This window comes from Podarcis bocagei (genome assembly GCF_964188305.1).
Source record: "Podarcis bocagei genome assembly, chromosome: 6".
Lineage (NCBI taxonomy): Eukaryota > Metazoa > Chordata > Lepidosauria > Squamata > Lacertidae > Podarcis > Podarcis bocagei.
In genome coordinates this window covers 51,761,650-51,787,750 of record NC_138130.1, presented here as the reverse complement: position 1 = coordinate 51,787,750, position 26,101 = coordinate 51,761,650, and the positions used below count along the sequence as shown (strand labels likewise).

The 26,101-nt window shown below is 41.6% G+C and overlaps 1 protein-coding gene across 3 annotated transcripts; it reads right to left on the bottom strand.

Annotated features, from left to right (window-relative positions):
* Positions 1 to 979: 979 nt before the first annotated feature.
* Positions 980 to 24,704, bottom strand: TMPRSS2 (transmembrane serine protease 2). Of its 3 annotated transcripts, XM_081196917.1 has the most exons (14): positions 24,314 to 24,699; positions 16,359 to 16,415; positions 14,587 to 14,794; positions 13,938 to 14,024; positions 13,441 to 13,560; positions 12,548 to 12,677; positions 11,838 to 11,948; positions 10,898 to 10,941; positions 10,281 to 10,455; positions 9,038 to 9,213; positions 6,882 to 6,977; positions 5,647 to 5,789; positions 4,167 to 4,319; positions 980 to 2,398 (listed from the first exon to the last, which is right to left on the bottom strand). In XM_081196917.1, exons 2-14 carry the CDS (start codon positions 16,371 to 16,373, stop codon positions 2,387 to 2,389), a joined length of 1,470 nt encoding a protein of 489 aa, XP_081053043.1. In that variant the 5' UTR covers positions 16,374 to 16,415; positions 24,314 to 24,699; the 3' UTR covers positions 980 to 2,386. The 3 variants fall into 3 exon arrangements, with proteins under 3 accessions (XP_081053043.1, XP_081053041.1, XP_081053042.1); XM_081196915.1 differs by lacking the exon at positions 980 to 2,398 and having other exon boundaries at positions 2,406 to 4,319; positions 24,314 to 24,704; XM_081196916.1 differs by lacking the exon at positions 980 to 2,398 and having other exon boundaries at positions 2,406 to 4,319; positions 24,324 to 24,704.
* Positions 24,705 to 26,101: the final 1,397 nt, after the last annotated feature.

Below are 26,101 nucleotides of genomic sequence, written 5' to 3'. Positions count from 1 at the left end.
TTTTGTTTTACCAATGCTTCTTAAATGGTAGCGGAATTTGGTGTTCATGTGTAGGGCAGTAGTGTCTCCCGTTGGCTCTGTTGTATTTTTTTATTGTACAATAAAAGGGGGAGAAACTATATTTTATGCGTCTTGTCTGGTTCTGTCATAATTCTCAAGCACCACCGTCAGGAACTCTTCGGGGTTTTTTCACAGGCTTCAAAATAAGTGCCACTACAGGCTCCTTTATAGTGGTGGTCGCTGTTCAACCTCCTAAGGCATCTTCTGCTGTATTTCCACCCAGCTTGCGCTGATACTGGAGGTTCCTGTTTGAAGCTTGTGTTTTAAAAGCAATGATGCAGGAAAGGTTTTTACCATTCTACCCTGTTAGGCAGCCTCTGCCCCTCCACATGTTTACAACTACTGCTCCTATAATCATCATTAGCCATACTCTGTGGCTGATGGGAAATATGTTAAGGGGGTCACAGATTGCTTGGCCAGAATGTACCGTCCTAATTCATGTCATGCTAAAGATCCAAAACAAGATTCCAAATATGAATACAGTCATACCTTGGATCCCAAAGAAATCAGCTCCCAAAAGTGAGTGTTTCAGTTTTCGAAAGCCGAAAGGGAAGCTCCTGCAGCCAATCTGAAGCCGTGCTTTGGTTTCCAAACGTTTTGGAAGTCAAATGGAGCTTCAGAACGGATTCCGTTCGACTTCCAAGGTACGACTGTAGTATCTTCAATAGACAACATTTTTGAGTAATGGAAAACATTGTTACTGTTGTGGGGCAAAGTCTGTTCTGCAGTTAATCTTCCTTAATTTACATTTTCAGGGAAAGTGGCCATACAAATGCTGTCTCATTCCCATCAGCCTCATCCAGCAAGGACAGTGTGAAAAGGATGTTTGAAGCCCAAATATTCTCCAGTTGTAGGTGCCCATTTTTGCTAATGCTCCTACTATCACAAGAAACACAAGAAATATTAATTAGCCAAAAGGTTAAGAGAGTAAAAAAATTATTTATTTGTACATAAGATACATGTTGTATTTCAATTTTGAAGTAAAGAAATATTTGCTACTTAAAATAGTGGCACAACTATTTAACAATTCAGCAAGATTTATATTCATAGTATTATCAGTATGTCTCCTTGAAATAATGATTTGAGTGGCTCATTACTACCCAAATTTATCGGCAAACCCTGAAATGAAAGTTGCTGCGGTAACAGGCACTTTTTTATAAAAAAAAAATTGCAATTCAATAGCAGCAGTTTAGTAATTTCAGTCCATGAGAATCAGAAGAAATCCGCAGTTTGCCAGATTTTATTGCTGTTACACATTCCATATTTAAGTTTATTTCTGAATTCATTATTAAAATTGTAAATCTTAATTGTAAAAAAATCCCTGCTTAATAGATAAATGTTGCTGCTCTCTTACAAAATGAGGTAGCTGTAAGATTAAGTGGTTACTTTTCCATTAGCATGTGGGTTAACAGCAGCAAACCACATGTAATAAATATTCACGAGAGCGTATTTAGGCTTTCTCAGAAAAGAGATTGGGAGAAACTGTTGAATTGTTCCCTAGCTACTGTCTGCAGGCTCCAAACATGAGTAAGCACATAAGTAAACAACATATCCAGTTGGTTGTTTACTGAGGCTCAGTAGTAGTTTTATCCTTTCTGCATCAGATACGACCTGGGAATATTCTAACAAAATAAAATTCAAGGTTTTCCCATTTTCTGAACCAAACTCTAATTTTGGTATCTGAAGGAGGGGAGGAATTCAGTATAAACCTGAACATAGACCTAATTTCAGAATCAATATAATACCTAGACAAAGGAAGTAAAGGTACCTGACCAGGAGATAATGGAAAAGTATTATTCATCTCTCAGTAGTACTGGAGTATTGGAGAAGGTCTCTTCATATGTTACAGTAAGACATTTACCCTCAATCTTGAAAAACTGGGCTAGCCAGCAGCCCAGATATTCACAGATAATAATATATTAAAAGTTAAAATAAAACCAAGAAAATAAACAAGATGCTGTGCTATTCCAAAGACAGCAGTAACAGCAATTTATAAATATGATTTATAATGAAACTAAAAAAAAAACTGGCTGGGAATCCTCCAAAATGAAGAAAAGTTTAGCAACTTGATAAGGGAGTGATAGTGACCAGCGGCACCTACACTGAAGGAAAGAGAATCTTGTTTAACCTACACCGCTTGATATTAAGACATTCACAGTGCAAATGGCCCCAAATACTTCGCAAGCATTCAGAATTATCAAGTGTTTAGGTCCTAAGAGTCGCTTAGTACAGGAATGATGAAGACCAAGAAAGCCATTGGAAGCAATCAGATACATCAGGGGCACCATTCATTCCATGGAGGGCAGGGGGGTATGGCTGAATATCATCATCTGTTCGCCTGTCAGGAAAAACACAAGTTTCAGCAACCTCAATCCAAAGTATTGAATTTATTTATGAATTTATTAATGTTTACGTGAATTTTTAACGCAATCAGTTGTTCAAGGTAAGAAGCAAGTGGTGTCACTGAATTCTTGACTGCCCCCTGCTCCCACAAGATCAGGGATCTTGACTCACATTCTCTTCATCCCTGCATGCAAGATCATGAGTAAACCATAGCAGGGCTGGCAAGTGTTTCTATGGAACTATAAATTTTCAGGTCGTGGCAACCTGCAAATGACTGAAGGTGGAAGCCAAAGGGTGTGCCTGAACACACCTTGTAATTCCTACCGCAGAGACAAAAGACGGTTGCAGGAGAACTGTATCTGTGTCTTGACTGACTAAACATCCCCCCCCCAAAAAAAAAAGTTTCCTTGATGGGCGATAACACATTTGGAACCATATTGTGCCTTGAGAGCCAAGTGCAACAGAAGTGGCCAAATGGCATTCCAGAGTGGACATGCCTGTGCACACACTACACGTCTGCTCTCTCCTGCCTTCCCCTTTGGTCCCTGTGCCACACTGCTGTCACCACCATCAATTATTTCTCACAAAAACTAAGGAGAGGTACATTTTAGCCCTCCAGATGCTATTAGATATGCAATTTCTTACATGAGGTCCTGGGAAAGATTACAACAATTTAAAATTATATCAGTTAAAACAACCTGCACTCAGAAGAATAGGGTGGCTCCTAAAATAGCTTTCCAGTATGAAAGGCCAGGAGTGAGCTACATCTTCAGCATATGGGAAACTGTAATGAAGGTGCCATATACACCTCTAGAGGGAGTAAATTCCACAGCTTAGGGGCTGCCACAGAATGCCCTCTTTGGGGCTGCTATCACCTGAACTTTGGTAGGGAGGAGCTCTCTTAATAACAGAGGGTCTAAGGAATGGGCAGCTCCCACCATCCCAGACTAAAAGTCATGTTTCCTGTGCCTGGTGGAAGTTAATAGTCAGCAGCCCCTGTTCTAGGCTGGATCTAGACACATCAAAAACACTTTCTCTAATGTAGGGTTTCCCAAACTTGGGTAACTAGTTGGTTTTGGAGTACAATTCCCATCATCCATGACCATTGGTTCTGCTAGCTAGGGATGATGGGAGCTGTAGTCTAAAAACAGCTGTAGACTCAAGTTTGGGAAACCTGGCCTAATGTATAGGTAGATACTTAAGATAGATAGCAGGGCAAGGTTGGGGCTACTGGGTAAAAACCGGACAACTCTGCAGAGCACATGGAGTCACCTAGCTTTCCCCAATCATATTGGGTGGAGCAGGCTAGAGATAATTGATTGGAGCAAAGGTTATGTCATTCCAGCCCCACATGATGTGGAGGAAGACCAAGTTTTCATTTCCCTTTTAAGAAAATGTTTAAACAAATTTGTCTATATAGAGCCAGTTCCCTGACTTCCATCTCTTGGCCGTGCTCCAGCATGATTGAAGCAAATTTGATACACACACACTGAACCCCTTTGTCAACACAGACAGAATTCTCTGCCCTTACAAATGAGCCAGGCCCCTCTCCACTTGTGGCAACCTGGACCTGCAATCCCTGCTTTGCTCCTCTTGTTACCAAGCAGCAGCTTGGCTGGCAGAAAAGGGCAGGGAAGGCTACCACTCCCCACCCCGCCTCTTGTCCATCAGCCCAGTGGCCATTTCATCATTACTGCAATGTATCTGACAACCACTAAAACCCACCTCGGAAAGTGCTATCAAAATATTTCAGAGAAGGTTACCTGCATATTTCTGTAAATCCAGTCTGCAAACACTGTCATGTTACCATAAACTCCAGGTCTGAATCTACTAGCACAGCCCGTTCCCCAACTTGTGTCACCCACTAACCACCACAAAGCATTCTTCTGAGTTACCAATGGACCACCACTGTCACCCTAAAACAAGAGAGGAAACACATCCTACAGTTATACCCTATAAGTCACATGCAGAGTTTTATATAAGAAAATTATAATCATTTTCATTGCAACCCACGGTAAAGTTACTGCTGCTTTTAAACCATTTGTTCAACTACTGCAGAATGAAACTTCTTGCCTACTAATGAAGAGATCCATTGTGACTATATTAGATGGGTTTTATAGCATTTGCATTGGCAATGTGCCATATATGAGCTACTTGTTTTGACCTGAAAAGGCTCTGACTGTCTAGACCCTGTATACCTAATTTATCTCCTTGTGTTTGCTCAAACACTAGAAGCCAGGTGAGGTGCCCTGTTTAAAATTCCATTCATTTTACATAACTCCACTTGAGGAAGTCACTGGGACCAACTCCTTTTTGGCTTCTCTTCTCCCACAACGTTCTCAATTGCCCATTACGTAGCTAAGAAATTTTGGTACCTGAATTTACTTCTACTTATCCCTTTCTCTTTCCTATCCCTCTTCCATTTCATATTTTGTTTTTGAGCTTGTAAGCCTAAGGGCAGGACCTGTGGAATTTACTTAACCACTGTATGCTACCTAGAATCATCATCTGCTATAATAGTCTCCTCAGTGGTGGCACCAATGTCGTCTGGCAGGGAGCCCTACGCCTACAACGTCTGGCTAATACTAACTTTGCTGAAAGTAAGTAGCCCTTTAATAGTTATTGAATGGTTTTCAGAAGTTCTGTTTAGCTTTTAGGTAGGGAAAACATGTAGGAATAGGAAAATTGGAGGGGGTTGAGAGAGGTCACCCTCCGTCTGTAAAGGAAGTTCACCAAGGAAATGAGAAATGCTTTTAAATCAGTCAAACATGTTTTTCCAATGAACTAATCACCATTATTTATTTGTATTAACATTTCTATGGTCACTTATCAATAAACACAATGGAAGACAGAAAAACTACCTCCTTTCCATAAACTCAGCCTATATTACTGGTATTATTAAAATGTGTAAATCGCCCTATACCCACAGGTCTCAGGGTGGTCTTACAGGCCAGATGTAAAACACTTTAAAAGCCTGGGTAAAGCACTGGGAAGACACTAATGAAAGTTCCATGGTGAGTCTCTCTGTGCCAAGACGTGACAACCAAAAGGCCCTGGTAGCCACCCACCTCACTTCGCTTGTTGAAGGCAGGTGTGGTGAGGCATATGTGGGACAAGGCAATCTCTCAGATAACCTGCTCCTAAGCCATTTAGGGCTTCATATGGCTAAACTAGCACTGTGACCACAAGAGCTCATGCTAGAATCTAAGCGCTGCTTTATCACTTAAAATAGAGAGACATTACCTGACAAGAATCCACCTTTCCTTCTATATATCCAGCACAGAACATGGTAGGCAAAATGAGTCCATTATAGATATACCTATTATTACATATAGCTGAGTCTATCAGAGGTACTATTGCTGCATTCAGTTCTTGTGAAGTGTTACCTAAGGTTGAAAAATAGGTGCAAAAACAACATATTAAGAGCCACTCAAATACAAGCTACTAAAACTTTCAGCTACAGAATGTTGACATAAAGGCAATGGACTCAGCAGTAAAAATGCAGTTCAATGGATTGACAAAGCACTGCAACTTGTCTCCAAATGTCTTTTTAAAAGCTGAATTAAACAAGACATTTCATATACATAAAACAAACTATTATCTGTTCCCCACTTTCCTGAGCAGCGAGAAACCCCAGGGGAAGTGCATAACTGCATTTTACTTCCTTTGGGGGGAGAACTCACTGGAGACTTATGCAGCATTACAATATTTAGATTTACAAATACAGTCGTACCTTGGAAGCTGAACAGAATCCGTTCCGGAAATCCGTTCAACTTCCAAAACATTCGATAACCAAGGCACGGCTTCCGAATGGCTGCAGGAGCTTCCTGCACACAATCAGAAGCCACGTCAGATTTTGGCTTCTAAAAAACATTTGCAAACCGGAACATTAACTTCTGGGTTTGCGGCTTCGACTCACAAGGCATTCGGCTTCCAAAGTTTGACTGTAGCAGCAGCACTGCTGAAAACAGATCCTGACACAAACTCTTCAGCATCTTGCGATGCCTTCCAGTTTTCAGCTCACTCTGACTCTCCTTCTGAGTCTCAGACTGCAGCCTTTGTTGCTTTCCCTCAAATTTGGCACCTGAGATGTTGCTGAAGTGTTACTCTCACCTTCTCCAGCCAGAATGGCCAAGAGTCAGTGAGGATGTAGGCTATATGTAGTGCAGCAACAACTGTGCGTCACTTTCCTCAAAACATCTGGTGGCTTTTTCCATTTAGAACATAGGCAAATTGCTTCAAGTAATGGCTCAGGGTGACAAAAAGATTCATAGGAACAACAAACATGTATTGGGCATATATAAGGTGATATTGAGCTAATAATCTAGTTCCAACATAAAGAGTGACTTTTAACTGGGTCACTTTAGTTAATTTGTTGCAACCAAGCCAGATATTTTAATATTTTTATAGCAGCAATTCCAAAGTGCCACAACATATAATTAAAGGAAAGCCCAGACTTTGATAGAAACTGATTTTACCTCTCTGGAATTTCGCTCCCCATCCAGATATCCAACATTGTTGGTCAGGCTGAAACATCATTCCAGGGTTGGGCAAACAAACTGGACTTATAAACTCTATGAGGCAAGAACATATTGCTAATCAGTAACTGTGCAGAAATGAGAATTTGATAGAGAGTTGCCAGAACAGCACTCTCAGCCCTTCTAACATGGAAGGTTGGGGGCTTTCATAGTACCTGATTTCTACTAGCACTCTTAATTTCCTTGAGGAAATGAGCATTTTTGTTGATAAAAGTCACTGTATAGGAGCTATCAAGGCAAAAAACCTCTACCCACCAAAAACACACTTTTTGGCAGATGTCTAGATGTGACTACGGTTGGAGACAAGAGTAATAAAAGCAGCAACTCGCCTTACTTAATACTACATTTTTCAATAGATGAATAAATGATTAAGTTTAGTTAATTGGATTGTGCTGAAAATATAAAAAATAAATGTAAGAAACCACAGAAAGGGGGGGAGTTGAGTTTCAAAATGTTAACATGATTGCAAAATTACTGAAATGTATAAAATTGAAAATAATTTTAAAAATAAAAAACAACTATATTTTCCCCACCATCCCACAAACATGGAGGTTTGGGGGTGGAAGAGAGAAAGGAAATAAAAACTGACACTGCAGGTGTTTGCATTATTTGGGGCACTGTGGATTTTCAACAGTATTTTGCATAGAATGCCGGGGGGGGGGCAACACAAGCACAGGAAGCTCCCTAATGTAAAGATTTGCACTCTGACATATGGAGGACAATGGGGCCACTGGTGCCATCGGGGGAGGGGGAGCTGGGTGTATGGGCACCCACAAAATTTCTATTGTGGGTGCCTGGCAGTCATGTTGCACACGTGTGCGCTGCTCAGTCTCCACCCACCACAGCCTTACCTCGCTGGCTCTCTGACACTGTGGTGGCCTCCACAAAGACCCTTCACCGTGGGCCTCTGCTGCAGTTCACTGTGGCCAAAGGCGTGCTTATGGGGTGCATCTGCAGCAGGCCTCCGTGGAGGCTGTTGCAGCACCAGAGAGCCAGCAGTGGTGGAAGAAGAAGAAGAAGAGGAAGAGTTTGGATTTGATATCCCGCTTTATCACTACCCAAAGGAGTCTCAAAGCGGCTAACATTCTCCTTTCCCTTCCTCCCCCACAACAAACACTCTGTGAGGTGAGTGGGGCTGAGAGACTTCAGAGAAGTGTGACTAGCCCAAGGTCACCCAGCAGCTGCACGTGGAGGAGCGGAGATACGAACCGGGTTCCCCAGATTACGAGCCTACCCCTCTTAACCACTACCACTACACCACACTAGAGAGTGGTAGTGGGTGGAGGCCCAGCGGCACACGCTCCGCCGCCCCCACCCTGCTGATGCCATGACCACAGAGGCCTTGTGGCAAAGGCGGAGGCCCTGGCCTGGCCCTGTCACCACAGCAGCGGTGGGTGAAGGCCAAGCTGTGTGCATGATGTGACACTTGCTTCTGAATAGGCAAAAATCTTGCAAACTTACATTTGGTGCTTTGGTATAGTGGATTGGACTGGCTTGTTGCTACATTTTGAAATGTAAACATTTAGCTATTGCTGCTTTAAGTGTAGAAGTTAAACTTTAACTGTCGAAAGATTAACAGATTCTCCAATTTTCTATTAGGTTATCATCATAGACTCACATCTTTCATTTTAATCATTTTCAATGGCAGATCCTGGGGTCTTAAATTTTAGCAGTGCCCTGTGCAAACACCGAAATTTAGCACTCCCTGCCTCCTCTGCCTTCCATTCTACGCAGTGGCGTAGCGTGGGGGGTGCAGGGGGGGCCGGCCGCACCGGGCACAACATCTGGGGGTTAGGGGGCGCAAATCCACGGGTTAGGGGGCGCAAATCCATGGGTTAGGGGGTGCAAATTACTTGCCTTGCCCCGGGTGCTGACAACCCACGCTACGCCACTGATTCTATGTAATAGTTGCGGCACCTCTGAGGCTCTGCATCCATTGCAGCTGAACTGGTCGTGCTCCCCTAAATCAGCCTCTGTTGTTTTGCACTGATCTGGTTCAATTAGTTTGATGCAATGTTGACTTTGTTAGCTGCACTGAGCAGGTAATAGAAAGATAAAATATACATGCATATATACACAGGTAAATAGATAGGTACCATCTAAAGGTAGATGAGACTGTAACTTCATAAGGGCAACATCATTATTTTTAGTAGTTGAATCATAGTTTGGATGAGAAATTATTTTGGATACTCTGTAGCCCTTATGAGGACGCATTTCTTGCTGTTTCATGATCCCGGGATAAACTGTCCAGTCAAATGGATGAGAATATGCCCTAGGAAACAAAATGAAGGCTAACAATTATGATTTATTCTCAAGCATGATTCATGTTGCTGCAGCATCAACATCTAATATGCTAAGGTCTACTGTCAAGAAGGTAACATTCCTGGTTACAACTCTATATACCATATTTTTCGCCCTATAGGACGCACTTTTTCCCCTCCAAAAATGAAGGGGAAATCTGGGTGCGTCCTATGGGGCGAATACAGGCTTTCGCTGAAGCTTGGAGAGCGAGAGGGGTCCGTGCGCACCGACCCCTCTCGCTCTCCAGGCTTCAGGAAGCTATGAGCAAGCCTGGGGAGCCCGCGGGAGTTCCTGCAGGACTCCCTAGGCTGCAGATAGCAGCCTGCCACCCGGCGCATGGGGCGCCCTGAAGCAGAGCGCCCCGCGCTTCGGGCAGACATCGGCCAACCCCACAAGCTCAGGGGACAGCGGGGAGGCGCAGTGCCGCCATCCCGCTGTTCCCCGACCTGGTTTGCAGGCTGGCACTGGGGAGAAGCGCGCTTCTCTCCAGCGCCAGCCCCACAAGCTCGGGGGACAGCGGGGAGGCAGAGCGCCACCATACCGCTGTTCCCCGACCTGGTTTTTTTTGGGGGGGGAAATAAAGGAAAAAATTTTTTCCTTTATTTCCCCCCCAAAAAAACTAGGTGTGTCCTATGGGACGGAGCATCCTATGGGACGTAAAATACGGTAGATAGCAAAAAGCCATGTGTAGATACCAGGGATTAAGCCTTTTCTCTCAGTGTGTCTGCATTTGTTAGGACCTAGCAAAGAGGAGGAGAAAGGAGCAAAAAACCCCCTCAAAAACCCTCAAGAACATTTGACCAAAAGGAGGAGAGTTCTCCTTAGCACACCAAACAGACACAATGCAGTCTAGGCATTCCTTGAAAATTATTTCAAAAGGGCTAAAAATAAGTGCCAGATCCCACATCTATTCTGTTTAAAAATTGAAGGACAAAAATGGTTCCTAATAGTAAAAGTTTTAGTAACCAGAGCAATTATACATACAAAAAACAAAATCCCAAGGGACACATAATTTGGGAGAAATTGTTTGAGACTTACCCATCTACACAGTGAGCTGCAGTTACTATCCATTCAGGAGTGATAATGGACCCTCCACATAGATGAATCTTCTGTATATGAAGGCTGACTTGCCATGGCCACTCACCAGGGGAGGCAGCAGTTCCACCCACAATTCTGCTTCGAGGATTCCAAACTTTACTGGAAGTGCCACACGCTTTGTAAAAAATAGAGGAAACATAAGAAAAACATTCATAAGTAAATTATTCATAACATAAGTCACAGGATGTTTCCTGCCACCATTTATGACTCTCTCATGACAATATATCTATCCTGCCCTTCCTTGTAGGAGTTACCATAGCCATGTTGCCTACAGTCAGATTTACAGTCACTTAATATCCGTTCCTTAGAAATCAGGATCTCTATTTTATATTAATTCTTATTCATGATAACGGTGGCTTTATAACAATAGAACCCAGAATCTCCAAATGAAATAAGGTAAATGTATTTGGCCAATTTAATAATACCCCAGCCATATCAACATAAATTCATTTACTTACTTACTAGGATTCTTACAAGTCAGGCACAAGACAGTAAAGTTTAATTCAAATAAAAACAGAAAAAGTTAACTAAAAACTAAACAGCATTGCAACACTTACCTATACATCTCAGAGACACCATCTGTAGCGATGGACACTGATCACTGTAACACAAATAGTATATATGTATTTGTACTATGTATGAAGAAGGAGGCTTCAACTTCACATGAACCTATACTCTACAACAGTGTGGGGGTAATCCTGCCACCAGATCTGCACACATTTTCTCATGTAAATCAGGATCCTCCCTTCTGGCAGGGTACCAACTGGGCAGGAAGAATCTAGACTATCACACCACATGTTCAAAACATATTGAAGTGGCTTCTACCCTAATAGACACCACAAGCGTAAAAGAGGGTATTAATCGTTAATTTACACAAATGTATGGTCCTCCTACTCGGGCATTGTAGGGTGCTCCTCACAGCTCACCCCCCCCATATCCCCCCCCCATTCACAGCAGAATAACCATTGCTGAAAGTAATTACCCAACTCTTAATGGTGGAATTCCAAGGCATATTCTCACACTGAAGGAGAGAGACTGGTACAACAATTGCTGCAAGCCACTGGGTACTGAGCACAGCTTTAAAATTTTGCAGTGGAGGGGAGAAAATTTCCAGGTTGGCATATTACAGATCTGCTTCATTACATGTCCCACAATTTAAAGCAGCCTCCACATTTCAACTGCTAATCTGGACACGAATAGAAGTCAGTTGAGTACAACTCAAGGGCAGTATTCTTGAACTACAAACATTTGTCTTCTATATGCACAGAACAGGACTTGGTAAAATATGTTGGATGAGTTCAAATTCTATTAAATATGCTTAATGTCTTCAATTTCTATTAAGTAGAAGCTAGAGGCAGGGAAACTTAACAGGGGCTTAAAACATAATAATTGTTTATGCCAACAATCATTAAGTTCACCCCTACGACAACTGTTGTGCATTATAATGGCTCTGGGAGTCAAACACTTAAAAGTAGGCAAAAATTATAAAAGTATCACCTGTTATACAGTTTTTTATGCAAGTCTGTGCCCACAGCACTTTTATTCAACCTCATAAAGCTCCTAGAGTCAGTGATGAGTGGTAATGGATCGCTCCTGAAATATGTGTTCCTGTCAAAGATAGGAGTGAACATTCAAACATGTGCGCTTAACTATTTCAGCATGCATACACACAACACAATCAGCTTAAGCATTAATTTTTTTTTTAATGCCACTAGATATGAACTCCCTCTTCACCAGCTTTGAGCACTAACTAACAGTATCTGTTGCATTAGAGAGTTTTGCATTATGATGATTTTGGGAGCCATATCTATTTTCCCAGCACTTACATGAAGCATTGTAAAGCTTGTTGAAAGATCTGGCACAGTGTGGAATTCAAATTTTGTTCCTCCTATCACCATTACTACACTCACTGCTATAATAAAAGTATTACTGCAAATATCAGTAATCAAGATACATGCAGCAGTGTTAGAAACGGAGAAGTGAAAGCTAGGAGCTAAATGGCAACTTAAACCTAAGTTATAGGCGAAACACCAGAATGTTTAGGCACACTTTTTAATAACAATAAAAAGCTGAAAAGGAATGAACTTCAGCTAAAATATTATGTTCATTTTTCACATGGTCTAGTCCTTCCCCTCATTATATGGAAATTATTGCAGTCAAATTATTTCAGTCTATATTTGCTATAATTAAAATATCACTATACTTACAAGTTATATCCCAAATCCTCACAGGCAGTCTTTCCATGTTCATTATTCCAATCATCATAGCAAACACGGTACCATTTTTTGCTTTTAGATGAATAAACTTCCAGGAGAAAATCTGGCCCATAAAGCCTAACTAAAACAAAAATAAATTTTCTGATGACATAAAAGTCTCAGAACCATCAAATTTCAATAAGGAGATTACCTGGCTGACACATATATAGCAGTTGCTGCAACTCTGATGTTCCCTTTCTGCAAAAAGAAGCCAGGTGTTGCTAAAGGGTAGGTGGGAATTGCTGATAAGATTACAAACAGCGGGAGGGGCCTCTGTGTGGATGTCTGTAGTAATTATCCAAACATGTAGAAGAGGGAGGGTTTTAATCAAAGAAAATCTTTAATATATATATTTAAAGAACAGGGATGGGGAAGCTGTGGTCCTTCAGATGTTATTGAACTCCCAAGTTCTTTCAGTATCAGCCACTATGGTCAATGGTCAGGGACAGTGGGAAATGGGAATCCAAGAACAGTGGGCAGCCACAGGTTCCCCATCCCCAAGGCAGAGGTTATTTCCAACTTGTGGCTGATTACTTGGGAGACGACAAAATAAGTTCTAGGATCACAAGCCACAGGCCAGCCATGGCCCTAGTATTCCCCTTACTGTACTTCTGTGCTTACTGTGCCAGGAGAATTTCAGCGCAGGGGAAACTTCACCATAATTGAAGCAATGACTGCAGGTCAATGGCCAGTGTCCTGTGCGAGAAATCTTGAATGTCTCCAACAACTGCTACATAGAATCTAGCCGTAGATAATATTGGCTACCATTGACTATAGGCTGCCTAAAGATGAGGAGCTTTCAATTATTTATTTATTTTTAAAAATAATTCACTGAATGCACTTACCACAACGGTTTTCATCTTCACCATTAGGGCAATCGTTTACTCCATTGCACCACTGAGATGGTGACACACAAACTCCCAGAGTGCCGCACCGTATCTTGGAGCCATAACAACTGTCTGTCACTGTAAAGAAAACAAATCAGATTTAGGAATCTACTTCACTGGCAACAAAAAGAGAACCATGCTTCATGAGCAAAAGCATTTCAAATATGGGTGGGGAGAAAAGGAAGCAGGATGGACTAATGCTATCAGACGTTTGTGGCCATGACCATACATGTTATGGTCCATAATTTAATAATTATGTGGTTGTTAAGAGAGACAGTGGTTAAGAATGTGTGTGGGACTAGGATCTGGGAGACCTGGGCTCAAATCCCCACTCAGTCATGATGCTCATTGTGTGACCTTGGGCCAGTGACAGTCTCTCAGCCTACCTAACCTACTTCACAGGCAAACATGTTGCAAGATATTTTAAGCTTCTATAAACACAAACAGTTCCTTACCGAAAAACCAGATGAGAACACATGCTATTGCAGCTCCTATTAGCAGTATTGCAATGGCTAGAATGAGTAACAATATTTTCCTGAGTCCTGAAAATATATATAGAGAAAACTATCATGAGTTGTAAGACTAGACAGTCTATTCCTAACCTACAGGTACATACCAGTTGAAAGAAAAGCAGCCCACCCCAAAAAAACCCCCCATAACATCATTAATTCAATGAACTGCCCACCATTCTATTCTCCCTGCTACCCTCACCCCCTGCAAGGTACAACAATGGAAGTACAGTGGTACCTCGAGTTACATATGCTTCAGGTTACATACGCTTCAGGTTACAGACTCCATTAACCCAGAAATAGTACCTCGGGTTAAGAACTTTGCTTCAGGATGAGAACAGAAATCGAGCAGCAGCGGCACAGTGGCAGCAGGAGGCCCCATTAGCTAAAGTGGTGCTTCAGGTTAAGAACAGTTTCAGGTTAAGAATGGACCTCCGGAACAAATTAAGTACTTAACCCGAGGTACCACTGTACAACCATGTGAACAATATTTAAACATATGAACAAATACAAAGAGGCTTTTGTGGAAACCTATACAACAGGTCTAATTACAGAAAATCTTGCTTTAAAAATAAATAAATAAAGCAAAGCTTACTTGGCGTGCAGATTTTTGTAGACTTTGGTTGTGCTATTGTTGGCACTGGAGTTGACTCATGAGTTGAAATTCTGGGGACGTAATGTGGCACTGATGGAGGATAATACGGAGGTGGGTATTGTGGATACATGTTATAGCCACCGAAGTATCTATGAGAAGCTGCATTTTCTGGCTGATAGGCAAAATTTTCATAATACGGAGGTGGCCTCTAAAAATCAGAAATAATCAGGTGCAACAAAATCAGCACATGAATAAACAAATATTGTTTAGAAAGCACTGGAATACCAACATCTCTCACTTTGTAATAGTTCACTTAAGTGTCTATTTATTTGTTGCAATAGCTGTTGTCATTTGTCATCAGATTAATTTATTGCTGGTCCTTCTCCCTAACATCCCAGGGCAGGTTGCACCAATTTAAAACACAACATTAAAAACAGTTCTTAAAACCCAAGAAAGTCTTTAATTATTTTTTAAAAAACAGTTTAAAGCAACTTAATTTTATATCATTTATTATATTTCAATTTTTTTAAAAAAATGTTAAAATAACTTATTTAATTTCATTATCGTTTATTATATTTCTATGCTGCTTTTCACTCACATGAATCACAAAGTGGCTCACAAACAATGAAAAACAACAATATAATAGAACATCACAAATAAAACATAAACCATACAGAATAATTAACAAAGCATCAGTAAAACAATCACAAATCATCAGTAAATTTCATATATCTATAAACCAAGACCTTGCATTTTAGATAACTTAAAATGGCAGACAGCCACTATGTATGAAAGCTCAGCTTGGCTGCTGCCACCTGTTCACCCATGTTGCATGTCTGAAGGCCTGGTGGAATATGCTGAGGGGTGCTGCCTGCTGCTAAATCAGCGATAGCAGCAGATAAAACATGTGATGGTCCCCATGACTGCCACAAGCAGTGCTGGGTCTGCCCTGGCTACTATGTTCACTGTCAATTGTCAAACCCAATGTTGATGATTTCAGCAGCATTTCCCCCCGCACCCAAGGGCTGCCTTATGTAGTGGCTACCCACAAATGATGTTTTCTACTGTGCTGCATTGATAAGGTTCCAATGCTTATAGCATTCTATAAGCATTTTGGCACTATAGCAGAACAAAGTCTGTTACAAATCCAGCCCGCTTCTTAGGCTTCCACTAGATTCACCATGGAATGTGTGCTGTTGCTATCTGGCAAGCGTGAAAGCACAGCTAGGGCAGGGGTGGGACAGGGTGGAGCTATCATGTCAACAGCTGCACAATGTTACCCACCATATTCCCAGGTCCTAGTTGTGGGAGGAAGGGTGGAGGTCCACAATGTCCCAACAAGGGTTCTGACAGGCTTTTCACAGGCAGGCTCATGGGTCGCTGCTGTGCTGAGCTAAACGAGGCCCCACCAAACACAGTTTTTTATTTGGCTAGCAAAACCAGGCCAAAATTATGGACCTGTCCCCACTTGCTAGAAGAATTGAGATGAACTTTAGATGAGCAAGCACCAGCAACTGTTTGCACCATTAAAGTTCAAAATGCTTTTTGGCAGATTTACACGCAATACTTTCCTGTTGGTTTTCCAACTGCCATAATATTGTTTAAAAAAAGATCAGATCCTAGATTTAAGACAAAAGTGTGATGTGGAGACGTTATTTTCAATAAGCATAAATTAAGCTTCATTTATAATAAGATTTGCCATCTCTTTTTTCTGAAAACACTTTTACAAATCACCACAAATGGCATGCTATCTTTGAAAGATATTCACTTACTGAATCAGACTCCATCTTGATTTTCAGCAATTTGTCTTTTGCAAGTTTCAGACAAACCTATAAACAGAGAAAATTACTTTCTCAATTATAAGATGCACTAAAGTTTTGAAGCAAGTAACTGTGGTTACAATCCACAGACACAGACACGCACACACACACTCACCTACTGAACTCAATAAGGAGGGGAGATGTTTGCTTCCTTTGGGCTATAGTCTGTCCTGTCGTAGTATATCATGCATGCTCAAGGTAAGCGTGAATTTGTTGTTACATTTGAATGGCTGTCATCTCAGTAGACATTACAGGATGGTACTACAATGCCTTACAATTCACTCCTGCAGAGGACACTCACACTTTACCCATCAATCCAACTTTGTTATACTGTAATAATAAAGTATTGAGGCAGCCTCTTTCAAATGTCCATTTATTGTCCATTATTATGTTTTTATATTTGCTGGAAGCCACCTAAAGTGGTTGGGTGGGGTATGAATTATTAATTATTAATTATATTTGTTGTTGCTGTTGTTGTTGTTGTGATCATTATTATTATTTCTGCCAGCAACCTGCTTCTAGCTTCCAGCTCTTACACACCTCAACTCTGGCTTTTGTCCCTCTAACAACCAGTTATAGCAGGCCCCTACCCATCTGCTCTCTGGCACAGAGCCACTTCCTCTGTTACCTTAACAACTCATAACAACTCATATTTAGGTGGCCATTACCAAGAAGGTGGTCTGGCTAGTTCAACAACTGAATCCTTGCTGATTCAGGAATTATAAATTATACAGCCTAAAAGGCAAAACTCACGCCATTCCTTTTGTTAAATGGGTGAAATTCCAACGCCTTGAACAAATAACACTTTACATAAATTGTTTAAGAACATAGCCATAATTTATTTGCCCTGAACACCAGTTGGTTAGTCATCTATGTATGTGTTCCTGCTCTTTCACTAGGCTTGTGGGTTTTTTTGACAGCCATTCAAATGTAACAACAAATTCACTCTTACCTTGAGCATGCATGATATACTACGACAGGACAGACTATAGCCCAAAGGAAGCAAACATCTCCCCTCCAAAATTTGCCCCAAGTGCAGTACTGGTTTAAGTATGCTCCTGGACTGACCCCTTTTAACAGACACCTACCTACCCATGTGCATGATACCGAGAAGCACACATACCTTTTTGTGTGGGGGAGTCTACAATTCAAAGATATCTGTGTTTCCAGCCTTAACTGTTTTTATTAAATTGCAAGGAGGATCTGTCATAAAATGCTGTGCTGTGAAGTTCTTCTGTTCAGGTTCCCTAACCAATCATGCCATTTTCCAGAATCCTCTATCCCATCTTTCCCCCAGCAGTTTTCAATTTCTCTTCCTTCCACTGCAGCCAGTCTACCATCAGCTCTAGCCTTCAGCTGATTCCCCCCCCCCATATATAGAAAAAAGATTCCCCACCACTAGTGTATAGAATCACAGCATATCAATCAAAATTTTAGTCCCACTGATTTTAGGCTTAAATCCTACCTACTTCTGCATTGCTAGTTTGAATTTAACCCCATGTATTCTTCCCATGTCAACTATGTTGCACTAAAGGAGAGAAAAAGTAATACAATGCAAACTTTCTGTTTCCTACAAAAACCCGTAAACAAGCTGGGAAAGCTTCTCAACTTACAGTATACACAAGCTTATTATTTATCACGGATACATTCATCACCAAGTTTGTTTGTTGAGATCTTTCTAGATACTTCCCTTTTGAGTCAGCAACATGTATTCAGGTCAGTAATTTATAGTTCTAACTATATAGCTTCAATTTACAAAAGAACATACAAGGAAGTATAAATTAAAGCCAAACCAGTGAAATGATTACGTGGCACAAGATTACATGCCTGGAAGTAAAAATCAAAATAAGACTAGTACCACCTTTAAATTACTCAGTAATGATCCTTTTCCAGTCATGCAGCTTTTAAATTCATATAGTGAACACACCAGGGAAATTCCAATACTGTACTACAACTATTCCACCAAAGACTTGGACTACATACAATTCTCAAAGTCACCATAGAGCCTTTTCAAGCTGCAGCAAGATTGTTCCAGATTAACAGAGGGGAGCCAAAATGGTTCATGTACCGTAAAAAAGGGTTGCAGATATAATCCCTGGTAAACCAATGTAAGTCTGGGAAAGGCTCCTATCCTGCCTGAAACCTTGGAGAGCTGCTACCAAATGATCTCTTATGGCTTCTGTGAGAAAGAAGGCATACATAGAGCAACGAAGAGCAGGCACTCTTGGCAGACAATAGCTTTGTTAGTCTAGAGTTAAATAAAGTACCTGTCCTTGTGGAAGTTAAAAGGAGCAGGAAAAGCATTGAAAGAGGAGTTTGCTGAAGCAACTGAAACAGCAGGTGGGTGTCCATCACTAGAATTATTATAGTATTTATTGTTATATATTCAATTTATTACACGTCCTTCGCCATCAGGTCCCAAAATGAGTTACGATAATTTAAAACTCAATATTAAAAACAGGAATATATGCAAAGCTGATGCTGGTAACTTCCAATAACTTTTAAAAAAATAATATCACATCCCAAGCTTGTTCTCAAACAGCACACAGCTGGATTTCCTGCAACTCTGATGAAGAACCTAACTATTCTCAGCACACAATATCAAGAAATCCACACTATACCATCATGTACTCTCATTACTAGGTAGCAAGACAAAGGTAAAATATTCTGTATTTGTTTAACAAAAAAGACAGTTCTATTTGCTGGCAATTGTACATTTCTGGCTCATCTGACCAAGTGGTATCAGTTACGTTGAAATCAAATACCCAAAAGATGTCTCAGTTCAAGGCTAGGTTACCCTGGACCAGAAATGTTATGAACTCAGTGCTCACTTAGCGTATCATGCCTCCCCAGTTGGTGCATCAACCATTTTTAGTAGCAGATAACATGGTGTGGCAGGTCATATGGTCTGAACTTATTTCAATCAGAAGAAAACCACTTTCTTTAGCACCCTTCTCAGAAGAACTAGATTTTTCCCATCAAGTACTTACAGCTAGACAGAGCATGTATCCCAACAGTTTTTACATCATTTTTTTTTTTGGGGGGGGGGGGGAGCTCATTGAATCAGATAGCCATTAACCTGCTGTAGTTAATAGCACAGAGATCTCTTTTTTTTCATTTTAGGTATTGTTTAGCACACTCACCTTCATGCTTTCCAAAAGTGCTTTTTGAAGCAATATTCTATTTAGATATGAGGCTGTGTGGCTATAACATGCCATTCAGGCAGGGGCAGGGCTTTAAACATCACGTACCAGCACAGGGATGTGGAAGTGTTCCAAATTATGCTAACTTATAAAAGGACTTTTAAGGCAGTTTTCTGGTGGCCAGTAGAAGGCTCAGGAATTAAATTAAAGGGAACTCTTCATGGAAGAATTGGTATAACAGGAAAGCTTTCATGCAGAATAGAAACAGCATCTATCACCTGATTTGTTCTTCGTAGATATACACCACAGTATGGAAGGTGTGCATACGAAGAATGTACTGCTTGCTTATTTTGCACTGAAAAAGTTCAACACTGAGTGTCATTAGTAAAAAGTCAGGACAAATATTTAGCACAACTACATCTCCAATTCATGTATGAAAATTAGCAACTTTATTAGGTTGCTGCAGAGAGGGAACGTTTTCAAAATTAAACATTATCTTGAGTATGACTGAATCCATTTGTTTAAAGTTCTATGGTGAAATTTACATGGACTGATGTAATATGGAAATTCATTTGTACCTTTGAAACCCAAAGACCTGCAATTTAATGTTTGTTTGCATGAGAAGTTTTAACATCATAACCAGTTGCACCTGAATGCTTAGAAAATTCATAACACAATAGATGCAATGTTGCATTTAATTTACTGTGAGTTACACTACATATGATAATTTAACAGAATGTCAAACTTATTTTGAATGCATAATTGGAACATTAAGGAAAAACTAGTCTAACATTTGGAATATCAGTAGTTAATAAATGTCTGGGGTTGAAAAAAATAATAGCTAATATTAACAGAATCTGAGGAACCTTTCATTATTATATGAATATTTTATTTTAAAGTGTTTATAAACCACTTAATAATTTTAAAATCTCTTAAGCATTGAATGAATGACATGTTCCTATATTGGACAGATAATTAAAATTAGAATCCTTTATTTTTTGCTGTTGACACATTATGCTACAAATAGAGATGATACATGTATAAGCTACTTAGGTTTATTTTAACGAAGCAAAGAAACAGCTTTTTTCAACCTCTCTTTTTTGGCTTGAGAGAGAAGTCATTTCCCCTCTATAGAATTTCCACTATGCAGTCTAACCATGTTTATTCACCACAGTCTCCAAGTTCAATGGAGCTTACTCCCAGGTAAGCATGCATGGCACTGCAGTCTCAATTGTAACTGTACTGTCTCTCCACCTTAATTAATAATATCTGGGACACCCGTTTCCCTTGAAGCATAATTTATAAAGCACCAGATGTCACACAGTAGCAGGAAGACAATAAAATAAAATATTTTGTTACATGTGCTACTGGTAGATAGGATATCATAAAGTCTGCTCCATAGTTTCCATCTGCTTCTTAGTACTGGAAAACTGGAGATTTAGGTTCTCTTACACATATCACACTTCAGAAGGATACAAAACCATGAGGACAGCATGTCTGTGTTATGTGTACATTAACTGCACACATAACTTGGTTTTCCTGCCCTCGTTGTTATTATACAGTATACCCAGGGGATACTTTTAAACTTCTCTGATGTCACTTTGTGTCAACAATGCTGACACCCCACTCAACTGTAATTTTCAAAGCACATAGCAAAACTCGTATTGTATCAGCTACTGAAGATCACTCAGTTAACACCAATTCAGCATATGATTGTTCCTAATACAGGCAACTTTAGTGACGGAGTGCTATTAACAAACAAGGATTATAAGCAAGTATTCAAAGTGTTTCGTATGTCTTATGGTAAATAGGCATTTGCTGTAAACCTGCCCTCCTGGCAGGTCAGTCTCATCCTAACACAGACCCACTGCAGATGAGGAGCTGAGCTGGAGTCTGCACAGAGCTTTAATAAGGTAACTTAGTGCAATCCTAACCATGTCTACTCAAAAGTAAGTCCGAATGAATTCAATGGGGCTTACTCTGCAGGAAAGTGGGGTTAGGATTGTAGCCCTAGTGCATTTGTGAATGGCAATTCCCCAACTCTTCATCTTTAGCCTATAGCACTATAGTGGTTCAACTGCAGAAGCAAGAAAGATTAAAATAAACTTAGAAATGGAATGTATTCTACAGAAAAAGAGAAACCGTTTCAATAATGAAGTTCCTGGAACAAGACCATAGAATACAAAGTTAGTATTAAGGTTTCTGTGTCTTTAAATGCTGCTATGGTGAGCAGATGTTTAAAGGCTGAAATTCTTCCCAGGCTGAAAATTCAGATAGGAAAAAAGTTCCACCTGAAGCAATTTTGCTTATCACATAGTTGCTGGTAGGAAAACAATCCTGCCAGACAAAGCTGGTAACCCTATCAGGCAGAAGGAACTGCTTATTCATAAAGTGCTTTCAGCCTTTGAAGGCAGAGGAAAACCCCATCTCACCCAAGAAATTTGCTTCCAGGGAAACCTAAACTACAGTACAGCCTTTCCCTTTATCACGTCCTTTTCCCCTTAGTACTTAAAAGAAAGGAACAATCCCATATCCCTTAGAAACAGCACAATATGAGAAAACAAAAAAAGGACCAATAAGACAATTCTGCACATGAATTTCTGTTCCTGCTCAAATAGCTGAAGTACATCGTTCAAAGCCTCAGCGAAAATGGCCTTTAAAAACTCTTGAGCTCCCCACCACCACCACCTCCCACAATAGAATGGACAGCCCAATCCTCAAACAATTTAGGATGATGCTTCAAACCACTTTAGACATGCAGAACCCTGAACTCAAGTGTAACTACTGCAGCTTAGTTTCTCAATCTGCCTGTGACAGTGCAGTATAAGTCAAGAACATAATTTTCATTTTATTTCCTTCACTGCCAGCAGAACAGTTTAAAGATAGCATTTTAAGTTGAGGACAGTAACCTTTGTTCCACTAAGGTCAGTGTAACTCAACCCATTTAGATGCAAATATGTGCTGGTTTGGGTACAGTTTGCAGATATGTAACCTGAATCCTTTACTGGAAATGAGGCCCATAAAAACTGCCCAAATGTGATCTCTAATCTACAAGGAATGAGCACGAAAATTATAGATTTGGACCATGTGATAGTTTTGCGTAGCCAGTAACTACCAAACAGATACTTTAAAAAGCAGCAATTAAGAGAACTCAGATTAATGGGCATTTCATTTCACATACCCAGCTACCCTGAAGTAATGACACACACCTTCAGTTTGTAAGCTTTCCTCCTCAAATCAGCACAAAGTCTCATATGTAGATATGGTTGCACAATGTTGTTTTTCAAAATCAGTGCTTCCACAGAACAAGCGAACCTCTCTCATATTTACCACCACTTTCAAGACACTACAGCTGCTGGGTTACTCCATATTTAGTGCCTAATGTGTGCAAGGTGCTACTGCACAAAAAAGGAAGTGTCATGGATCTACCCAGGGCCCATTAATCAAGCTCAAATCAGCTGCTACATCCCACTTAAGAGCCATCTAGGAACCACATGTATAAGCAGTTCTGATTTTTTCACTGGAAGATTGAGCTAAAAATGTAGTGTTGTAATCAAGTATGTGAGACTGGGGCCAGGGAGCCCCAAACTCCCACTTAGCCTTTAAGCTGTCTGGGTGACCTTGGGCAGTCGCCATCTCTCGGCCTAACCTAACTTAGGTGGATGTTGTGAGGGTAAAATGGATAGAGGGTTAACCAAATATGGTGGCCTGGGCTCCTTGAGGAAAGGATCTAATAAAAAGGGAATTATCAACAACAAAAATAGCTCAGATGAAATTATGTTGTATAATAAGTTTCTGGACTCTATGGAAAAGTGCTGGACAGAAGATGGAGCAGGATCTGCTCCAGGCAGCTTGGAGGATTTGGTAAGGATTTCATACTTCCTGTTTAACAAAGGCACCAGCAAAGTTACCCCCCACAATTCTTCTGCTGAAATAAAGTATGGGTGTGTGTGTGGAATAAATGTAACATCTGTGTGTGGAATAAATGAACTCAGATCTACTCCTGGGCCTCGGAATTCTTTAACTTGTACACTTTTCATACCTGATTCTAGGTAGTGGATCCCAGGCGGATCCTGCAAGTATTGAGGCCACCCATGCCTGCTTAGAAAGAGATCCTATCGATGCACATCTTTAACAGCCTCTGCAGATCACTTTTATCCATCCTATGATGGGAAACGTCCCGGTAAGGCTGGATACAACGTAAGTCATTTTTAGAATATAGAATATCACCCACACGACCGAAATCTCTGTAGTCCAAACCGACGTCTTAACAATAAGGAAACAGCAGGTGTTTCGGCAGAGGTATGGTGCCAAGGTCATTCAGATCAAACATACAGGAAACACCACCACCACGTCCTGACTTTTAAAATAAACTGGTGATATGGCCAAGCTTCCATGCCTATGTCTCCTATCCCGCTTCCCCCTCCACTCCATTACCTTTTTTTAAGCCCCCCTCCCCCGATTTTTGTTTGAAAAGAATCCGGATTTGTGCATAAAGGGAACGTCCGCCTCTCCCAGTGGGGTTTCTGTTCGTTTTCTCGCCACAGAAACGGCAACGAATGGAAGCCAACGAAACACTCTTCCAGTTAACAGCTTATAGTTTAATAAGCATATGCTTCTATAAAAGAGGGGGGCACTTCCGCGTCCTAAAAACAAAAAACAGGCGGGCTCGGCCGCTATTGCGAGGACGCCGTCCTCGCGAATCGCTCCCTCCGCCTCAACCCGCGTCTCCCTCGCCCAGAGAATGAAAACTCTCGCGCTCACCTGAGGCGACGGGCTGCGCCTTCTCCGGGCGCCCCGATGCTCAGCTTCAGCCCAGGCGCAGCAGGGCGGCTTTTTCCTTCGCCCAGGGACACGCTATTCCGCCTTCCTCCCTTTCTCCGCGCCACTCCCGCCGCGCGCTCGTCTCCCGCGAGGTGAAAGAACAGCAAAAGTCAGGGCGCGGATGAGAGGGAGAGCTGCGCGGACTTGGCGAGGGAGACCTTCGTTCCACCGCTAAGGGAGAGCGGCCTGGCGGCGAGGGGAAGGAAGAGTCGTCCGTTTCCTGTGGGCTCGCTGCTCTCTCGCTTTATCACTTCATCCTCAGAGGCGGGATTGACGGGCTATTATTCACCTGCAGGCGCGGAGGGAGGGAGCGGGGCGGGCAGTGGGGCGACGAGCGTCGCCAGCGCCGCCGCCGGAGGTGTCACTCTCTGTGGCAATGCCTTGCCGGAGGGGGGTGGGGCTTAGGCTGCAACCCTCTGCCCCGTCGCCCGAGAGGAAACCCCCGAAGACGGCGGCTCCCTCCGCATACCTGGGAGGCTCGTCAGCCGCGAAATCTCGATCCACACGCCAAGAAGCGAGCCCCACTGAACTCCGGGAGGCTTACTTCCGAGTAAGCGTGGTTGCCCGAGGCGTCTCCAGGGAGGAAGAATTCCGGCGGCTTTGCCAGCTGCGTGACAGCAGGCAGACAATCAACAGGTTAAAGCATACTGGCTCCTTTAAAAGAAGATGTTTGCAAAGAAAAAATAATTATTAGTTTTTAGTTCTCGAGTTGGCAGTGAATTAATGAACCACTGTTGACAGTCTTGCAGGGCTGGCCCTACCAATAGACAGGTGAGGCAATGTCCTTGAGTGGCAGATGGTGGAGGGCAGCAGCAGCCCTCCCCATTCTTCACAAGCTGCCCTGCCGTTGGCCATTAGACCTATGCGTGCCACAGTTCTGCCAGGTACAGAAGTGCCAATGCCCTGGGTGCCTGAGCACCCACAAAATTCTCCATGAAGGGGCCAGAAACTCACAAATTTCAGTGCCAGGGCCATGCATGCTGCATGGCACCAATGGCCCCGGCACCCACGGTCATGGGGCCAAGCTGGCAATCCTGGCCCGATACTCCCTAAACTAGCCTGTCGGCCTCAGGGGCACTGAAGGACCCTATCCTATTGCCATTATTTAAGTAAGATCCAAATGTTCAGCCGGCTTGTGTGCACATAATGGGGGTAGGAGTGTCATTGTGTCCTTTGCCACAGGCAGCAAAATGTCTTGGGTTGGCCCTGTAGTCTAATATCATTGTCAACATCATCATATTTTCCGAATTATATTAGTGCTTACATCAGAGATGAGGAGCCTGTGGATCTCCAAATGTTGTTGGGCTCCATCTCACATTGGCCCCAGCCAACATGGTCAATGGTCAGGGATGATGGAAGGTGGAGTCTAGCAACATCTGGAGGGCATACATATATATGCATGAATAATTACAATACTTTTTAAAAATATTATTAAAAATCTGGTACATGTATATATAGGTATTATTTGTCATAGGCACTTTCCACAAAGGGCTCACACTGTGTTTCATGGATCCTATGAATTTTTCCTTGGGAGTAAAGCTGCAATCCAAACCTCACTTACCTGGGAGCAGCAAGCTCCATTGAATTCAACAAGACTTACTTTAGAGTAAATATTGTTGAGCTTTCCCCCTATTCTTCCTAATGTCTCAACAAATGAAACCAATTTGTGTTTTTTTAAAGGTTTTTTTAAAAAAGTGTTACGTGGGGGGGAATACGAGAGAGAGAGAG